This window comes from Pinus tabuliformis, chromosome Q (assembly GCF_031772625.1).
Source record: "Pinus tabuliformis cultivar Carrire ecotype Pingquan chromosome Q, CPIR1, whole genome shotgun sequence".
NCBI lineage: Eukaryota > Viridiplantae > Streptophyta > Pinopsida > Pinales > Pinaceae > Pinus > Pinus tabuliformis.
In genome coordinates, this window is record NC_142296.1 from 713,965,638 (window position 1) to 713,974,450 (window position 8,813).

An 8,813-nucleotide genomic window follows, 5' to 3' on the forward strand; every position below is an offset into this window, starting at 1 on the left:
TATCACCTAACCATAGATTGGGTTGAACCAAATCTCTCTTTAATCCAATCATCCCTGCACCATATTCCAGGCATGAATGTGGGTTCTCATGGAAGAAACTAAGACAAACATAACCAGGGCTTCCAAAGACCAAACCACCTCAACCCTCACCCAAAGCGATTTCACCTCATGATCATACATCACTAACACCAATCAGATCGGTCTCTACCCGAGCTATCTAGGGCTCCAAGAACTAGTAACTCAACCCATAACATTTCAAGGCTCTAGAACATTTGTCCAACCTGGCTCCAAGGACTAGTAACTCAACCCACTAAGGGCTCTAGAGCGTTTGTCCCAACCTAAGCTCCAAGACTAGTAACTCAACCCAAGCTATTCCAGAGCATTTATTTCAACCCACAACCATAAGTAATTATGAGCACCAATTAGAAAACAATCAAGTGGAAAAACCCACAGCACCATGGTTATCAAGGAAATGGAAAGGCAAGGCTAAAACCATTGTCAATCCAGGAAAATCGTCGATGCCAATCACAACACATAACTAGATAATCACATGCATATACCATGCACCCTAAAATCAACAAGGAGATCATACATGCAATTTGTTACCTTCAAAAAAATCTAGTTTTAGTTTTTGATCCACCTATTCCCTTGCACTTTCTTGCTTTCCTTTGCCTTCTTTCTCCAAATCCAATGTATGCCAAAGTGCTCCAAGAATTCTCCAAGAATACTCTAAGTGTGCAAGAGTATGAGAATATGATAGAATGGAAGAGAGCTTCACCCAAAAAATCTCAAAATGATAGCAATTGATCCCCATAAACCTTCGTATCATTGAGGCCTTTATTTTATTCATTTTCCTTAATTTTTCCTTCAATTTCCCTCTCATGCAAATCTATGTCTCTTCACCTTCCTTTTCTCCTATTTTCCTTTATTTCATAAATAAAATGCCAGTTATTGCCACTTTTCCTTTGCCAATTTCCATAGCCATTAATTAATCATTAGTGATACCCATCACCATGCTTTGCCCAACATTCAACTTGTAATATGTGTCCTATGACCTTGGTTTTATTTTATTTACATGGAAAATCAACCAGGGGTTGTTACAGTGCTAACTACATATTATCAAGGTTGTAACATTTACATGGGAAGTCAAGTGTTTTGAGCTTTCCTTCTCTATGAAGCTTTGAGACTTTTTGTTTGGTTATATTTGTTATTTGAGATGGTCTCTTGTGTAGCTAATTTTCCCTTTTACATGGTTTTTTGTTTTTTTGTTTTTATTTCTAGCTAGGTTGAGCCTAGGGTGGGGCCAACCCCAATGTTGGATGGAAGAACAACCAGTCCACCTACGAGATGTTGTCACTAGGATTGTGTGAGTCTCGATTGAGTCCAAACCCCATGGGACAGTTTTTGGCCTCCATAGGTGGCTCCAACCCTCAACCCTTCCCCATGAGATTTGAACTAGTGACTTGATGGGTACTAAAATCCACACAAACCAAGTAGTCTACACCTCATGAGTGCCATTTTGGATGTTTATTAGGTTAGTCTGAGACCATAATATCTTATTTATCAGGTTAGTTTGAGGCCATAATGTGTTGTTTATCTTGTCAGTCTAGTACCATAATATCTTGTTTATCAGGGTATCTGAGACAATAACATCTTTAGATGAGAGTGGTCCAAGCACAACTTTTGCTATTTTTCAATCCATTACCTCAATCTATCATGTGCTTCCTCTTATGATGTGCTTGCTTTATATTCATTACACATTATTCATTTGAATTTGAACCTATGACATCCTATGAGGAAAAATATGTTTTTAATCATTAGACCTGCTCATGTTAAGTTATTGTATTTATTGGAAAAACTTAATTAATGCCAATCTATTAATTAAAATACAAGAAAAGTATACTTCTCAACAAACTAAAAGTTAACTTAATTTAAAAATTATTGTAGGAAAGAAATTATAATGTTGGTGCATGGAGAGCATTTTTTTATGACCTAGGTCCCTTTTGTGAATTCCTTTTGATGCATGCCCTTAGTTGGACACTACTTAAGTTAAGTGGATTCTTCAGTGGGTCCAAGTTACAACTTAAGATGACACTAGATCATCCAACTCTTCTCCTTGGAGTTCGCAGTTTAATGCAAAATATTTTGTTGGAGATGGAGATTGGATTACAAGGGAGGTAAAGGAAACTAGAGATGAAAGACACCAAATACACCACAAAGTCCACTTTCAAAGTGAGTGCCAAAATTTTGGTTCATTGAATTTGCATGAAGGCCTTCATTTCCTATTTTAGATTTTGAAGTAGCCTTAATTAGATGGAAGCCTTAATGGCATAGTGGTCTTGCTCTTAGATTTCCACTAACAATTTCCCTCCCATGAATGATGTAATTGGAGATTCAAGGGCATGATGACTTTTTGTACTTCCATATTCTCATTCTCACATATATTAATATTTATTTTAACCTCAACTATATCACACCAAACACTCTTATCACCTCTGCAACTATGTTCCATAATTAAATGGGAGAGAGGAATATTCTAGGCTATAATTCTATTGCAAACTACAATAATTTCTTCCACCCATAAGATGATTGACTACCTTAAAAGAGTCTTGATCAGTGTGCAAATAAAACAAGCACCTTTATTCACACCACTTATGTTGATCCTAAGAGCAAGGGAGGAGAGAACATCTACAAACTCAAACTCTACTTCCAAAGCCAATGAACCACATGCCGGTAAGTTGAGCCATTCAACTCTTGAATGTTGATTTGAGTGCAACTAGAGCGGGGAGGTGTAAATAACCATAAATTTATGTCTTGATGGGCTTGGGCGAAGAAACACATTTGTTTACCACCCATTCCTAATCTAATATGGGTAGTGTCAAAGGGAGTGGTCAGAAATAGGGAGCCCCATTCATTTTGATAAACCCTTAATTCATGCCCATCCCAATGTTAGCTAATTGATTGAATTCTTGGTTGTGGGTTCGTAAAACTTTGGAAATACCCAAGCACATCAAATTCCTTGGCAACTACTATGGTTCTTTGTATGAATCATAAGCAAAAAGTATTTTGTGGAATTTCTTGTTGACAAAGGAACTTGATTATTGTTATTGAATCCCTAGTCATCCCTTACTTCTTGAGTAATTGCAAACCTTGATAGATTACCAATGTCTTTGCCTCATTTTTTGTAGTTGCTCTATTCCCTAACTAAAATCTACTTCCATGTTTCCTCTGGGATCAAGGATGATCCCCCACACTCATTGCCCTTATAACTATTTTTTGTTTTTTGTTTTTTAACTTGCAAACTTTGAAATAATAAATTGATACATAAGTTTTAAATGTTTAAAAGGTAAAAACTTAGTTAAAATAAAAAAAAAATGATGAGAGAAAATTAAGATACTATAATGAGGCCATTAAATCCAATTTAGAAGATAAAAAATAATATCGTTGTTATAATTAGCATAAATAAAAAACAACATTGTTAAACTAAGAATGAACTCAGAAGTTACATGATGAGATAGAGAATTGGAAAATTTTGAAAACATTGTAGGATGAAATAAACCATCTATTTTGTGATTTTAAGAAGGTGACAAAAATACATTATATTTCAATTTCAAAATATTTGAAATAGTATTTTTTTTTCCTTGAGAAAAGAGTCTATATATTCACTATTTTATATAAAAATTAAAATATGCCCTATTTCATATGTTGGTCCATAATGAGTGCTAAATATCTTAGAGAGATCTTTTAAACTTAAGCCTATATTGTCAAAATAGAGCTTTCAACATATACTTAATAGCAACTATTAACATACATACATCACTTATTCAAGACCATTGTCTTAACCTGAAAACAACACAATACTAATGAATCATCCATAAAAAAAATTCAACACAATACTAATGAATCATCCATAAAAAAAACCGCCTTTAGATCTTTGGAAGTACCTTCCCACCATTGAACTCATTGCAATTTAAAAGGTCTCAGCAACATAAATTACTCCCAATTAAAAAGACATTGGCCTCATGATTAAAAATTATAAGTGTATTCTATTTAAAAAAGGTTATAAGTTTCTTAAAAGTATTTCATTCTACATTATCAAAAAGAGTTATAAGATTCTTGAAAGTACCTCATTGTACAATGTCAAAAAGACAATTATAAACCATGCAACTAAACAATTCCTTTAAACCATTCAATGACAACTTTGAAATTATCCACCACTTACCCCACTAGAATACCTTTCTCTGGCAAAACATTAAAAAACCTACAAAAACTTCTTGCAAAACATTAAAAAACCTACCAAACTATCAATTATGTCAATATATTTTGAACATATTCAAACATAATATCTAATTAACTTATCAAAATTATAAAAATTATAAAAAAAATGTTTCTAATATTGTAAATTCAATTAATCAAATTCATTATAAATTTTTCGTAAATCTAATAAACCAAAATTAAACTCAATGAAACTGACCCTTATATCTTTATTCAATATTTTTTTAATCACATTCAAAACTATATTATAAAAAAATTAATTACACATTACAATTTCTAAAATGAAAACTATACCAATCATACTAATAATAAAATTACTATTCTAACTTTCCATAAATGTTTTTATTTAATTTTTTTCTTTTAAATATTTAATGCATCTTAACCTGATATCATGATATCAGTTTCTTTTTATCCATGTAAATATTTAATGAATCTTTGGTTTAAAATCGATTTTGGCAAATGCATCTCGCTTGCCTCATATAAATCTCTCGAACAAAGGGGGAGACGCGTCGGGTGATGTAAAAGTTAATCCATTTCATTGTGATTAACTATTAAGTAGATCTTGAATTTCCTTCCTTTGTCCCATAGATTTTTTTTAGGGCCTCTGGAGTTTTTCAGTCTGAAACTGAGGCTTCTTTTAAATATATGTATCTCCGGGAGTGATTTGGTTTTCTGGCACAGTCTCATTAAGAATATATTATCAAGGGGTGGAGTGATCTGTAATTTTCTTCTAGCATTACAAGTTTTCGCGAGTGGCTCTGCCTGAAGAGGAAAGCATTAGTGTTGGAGTACGTCTTTCGGAAAAGGTATTAATGGCTTTTAAAGATTATAACAGGTAATTAGTAGGAGCTGCAAATCGTGATTTCAGTTACAAAACTTATCGCGCTATTGGGGCGTCTGCGGGACATTTCTGTAATTTGAAGTGAGCTAGGGTTAGTTGGATTGTATCAGTAATGGGGGAGGAGCAGCGAGTTCATCCGGAGTGTATAAACGCTTCAAATCCTTATCATGAATGCGTGGAGTATTGTTTTTGGAAAATCGCCGAAGCCAAGGAACGCCGGGAAAAGGAAGAAACAGGTACTGTAGCTACTTTCCTTGTTCTGTAAAATACGTTTCTTATTTGTATTCAAACGCTATGAAAGAAAATAGTAGACAAATCGTGAATGGATGGCTTTTCTGTTTCAAGACATCCAAGTTTCTAAACATGCAATAACCTGCTCGAAACCCTAGGTCAACAAAAGCCGGTCTGCAGAATTATCAGAGTTAATGGGTTTCTGGTCGAATTATGGGAACACCTTCTGTTATGTCTCTCCACAAAAATCCGTGTTAGAATCATTAGAATTAATGGGTCTCTGCCAACTATAGCAATCTGAATTATAGGATGATGAACAAAGGATGAAAGGGGAAGAAATAGATTTTTTTGAACACATTAACTCTATGGGTATCGGGCAGCTGCTTCTTTGCTTCCACTGATTTACTCTTTTCTTCTTAACATTAAATCCCACAGAAGGCCGTAGTTCTCCTAGATACAAGGCCTTGCCTAATTTGTGTATCATTTGGATTGGTACTTATCTTTTATCCTGTTCAGCACTCTGGGCACTGAAATGTGTTCGTGCAGGGTTGAAGTTTGGTTGCATACCATCCAAATTTAATCTTGCATATACATCTGGGTGTCTCTATTGACAATACTCTCATTTGGGTCTCCAAAATCTGCTATATAGTCTCCTTGTTGGCTGTTCTCCGTTCTCCTTTGATCTAATACCCATGCCAGTGTTGCCAAGGAGTAGTCCTTTTAAAGGGACTATAATGAAGGGCAAGCAACACAAAAACCAGCAGAAAATTAAGTAGTTAAAAAGTTTTTTAGACAGATAGATCATTGTCCTCTACAAATCACTTAACTAAATCTTTCACACACAATGGCTCTTTGCCCTTATCTTTTTGCTAACCCTAGGAATGAAAGATATCCTCCTGCATCATACCTTTTGTTCAAAGAGAACTTGGTTTAAAGGGCTAATTCCAGAACTTGGTTTAGTGTGCGGTAATTATCTTTATGGAATTTCTTGTAAAAGCCTTGAGTAGATTCTTTATGTAATAGACTCCTTATAATGTATCTGAAGCATTTATCTTTGTGCTATGATTTCATAATGTATTATTGTTGTTACTATGTGCAGTCTCTTCTAAGAAAGATGAGGAACTTACAGACATTGGTAAAGGAATAAAGAGGAAGGCTGATAATGATCTTGATCCAGAGGGCTTGCCTCAAGATTACCCACAAGCACAGGACTTAGAAAATCCTGAAGATGCTGTTGCCCATGCCAATGATCTAGAAGATGGGATGACTAATGAGGATGCCTCTGGGGTAGACTATACAAAACTAACTGGAAGGCAAAAGAAGCTGTTTGAGTTGAGACTTAGAAGGGTACGATTTTCCTCCCAATCTATGGTAGTTTTGAATCCTTCCCGAGACAGGAGGTGAAACATTATTTTTTCCATTGGTTTCAAAGTTCAAACAGAAATAGTTCAAGTGTGATATATACTTCTTATCTGCAGAATGAAGCAAGAAAAGCTAATCAGACTGAGATTCTAGCTGAAAAAAAGAGACAAGAACCTGCACAGGAGTCACGAGGCATATCAAAACAGAAATGGATTGAAGACAAGAAGAAAAGTCTAGGGAAGCTGTTGGATGCAAATGGTCTGGATCTTTCAAAAGATTACATGTTAGATACTCAAGAGGCAGCTGAAACAAAATACAAGAAATGGGACAAGAAGCCTGCTCCATTTGGATGGGATGGTAGGAACTCAAGGAAAAACTTGTTCTAATTTCTGTTTACAAACGTCTTAATTAAAGTGTTGATAGATTATTCTTAACATTTAAAAAGATACTGTGAGGAGTCTTAATATAGATATGCAAATCACACATATACGTCTTTCTGTTTATTATTGACTGCTGTAATTGCCTCGAGACTCTGTTTATCCTTACACGTGAGTAACTGTTTTGGAATAGATGTCTTACTGGCTTTCTCATTGTACAATTCAGTGTTTAACCAGAAGTCCCTATATAATGCCTACAAGAAGCGCACCAAAAACATCCCTTTGAATGCGGATGAATATACAAAGATGAAAGAAACTGATCCAGAATTTTATCGTGATGGTTCAAGCCTGCAATATGGAAAGGTAAGGTTATACATGTTTTATTTGGATTTTAAGATGAGGAAATTATTTTTGCATGTATTTGAAGAATTGATAGTTGATGCTTTTAATTTAATATTTCTTTTGGATTTACTAGTATTCTTGACAAAATCTGTTTTTCAGGCACCGAAGCTTCCAGAAGAGAACATAGACAAAATGGTGCAGGAACTTGAAGACAGAGATCAAAAGAGGAAAGCATTCAGTAGACGGCGCAGATTTCATGAAGAGAAAGATGTTGATTCAATCAATGATCGTAATGAGCATTTCAATAAGAAAATTGAAAGGGCTTTTGGCAAGTACACTGTTGAGATAAAGAATAATCTAGAACGTGGGACTGCTCTGCCTGACTAGAATAAGAATTGCCTCTTTCAGATTCAAGCATAAGTGCGTTCTGTTTTCTCTACCAGGTTAACTACATCGTAAAAGAGATATCCCATTGATGTTCATAATAATGTAATATGACCAAACGTTTATATTTATAGTCATTTGCATCTTTGTCGGACTGCTGAATGTGGCTGTACTTGAAACCTGGATGGGCCTAAGGTCAACAGTTTTGAAGTTATCATCATGCCCTGTAGGTTGAATACATTGTAACAGCTTATTGTCATAATTTTTCATCTTGTTATTGATTATTTATTTCTTGTTCTTTTTCTTGTCCTTTGAATTTCAATTATTATTTGAGTAACCACATGCCTTCTTAATACAGAAAGTTTGATGTGAATACCATAAATTCATTGGTGCTATGCATTTATCATTTTCGTATCCTTTTATAGCTTTGTCTGTCAAGTCTTCAAGCTTGTTCCGTTGAAACATGTCAAGCATAATTATGTTTAAAGTTTAAACATCTTCTGGATGACAATAGGCTCCATGTAAGAAAGGTTATCGATTAACCCAAGTAAGAAGGCAAGGGTATTCCTTTCCTTTGTTATGCTGAGGTAAGGTCCTGGAGGCTCTTACCTTATCTAGAAGGTAAGGTTACTTATTTTAAGTAACCTAACTGTCAAGCTTGGTGCAGCCATTTCATCTGTAGGCTAACAGATGGAGCTACTTGCCTCATCATCACCTTACCTTGTGTCAAAGCTTCTTTGAAGTGCTACCATTGTTGAAATCAGAATATTGTTGATAAGTAATGTTTTATTCAGTTTCTTCCTTGTAACACTACTAGCTTGACCCCACTGGTAAATGTATGTGTACATACGTGATATAAGCTGGTGAGCTAGTATGGTTTTTGGGTTAAAGTTTGTGTATTGTTTTAGGCTGGAGAGCTTAGCAATGTAAAATGTATATATGCTCGCATAAATTAATGAAATAACATCACTGCTGCAGACTAGGACTCCATGAGAGAGAAA

The 8,813-nt window shown here is 34.8% G+C and overlaps 1 protein-coding gene across 1 annotated transcript; it reads left to right on the top strand.

Annotated features, from left to right (window-relative positions):
• The first annotated feature begins 4,722 nt into the window (after nucleotides 1–4,722).
• Nucleotides 4,723–8,110, top strand: LOC149221527 (pre-mRNA-splicing factor SYF2-like). Its single transcript, XM_089385133.1, has 5 exons — nucleotides 4,723–5,352; nucleotides 6,447–6,694; nucleotides 6,826–7,066; nucleotides 7,313–7,449; nucleotides 7,588–8,110. The coding sequence occupies exons 1-5, from the start codon at nucleotides 5,229–5,231 to the stop codon at nucleotides 7,813–7,815; spliced, it is 978 nt and encodes a 325-aa protein (XP_089241259.1). The 5' UTR covers nucleotides 4,723–5,228; the 3' UTR covers nucleotides 7,816–8,110.
• The last annotated feature ends 703 nt before the right edge of the window (nucleotides 8,111–8,813 follow it).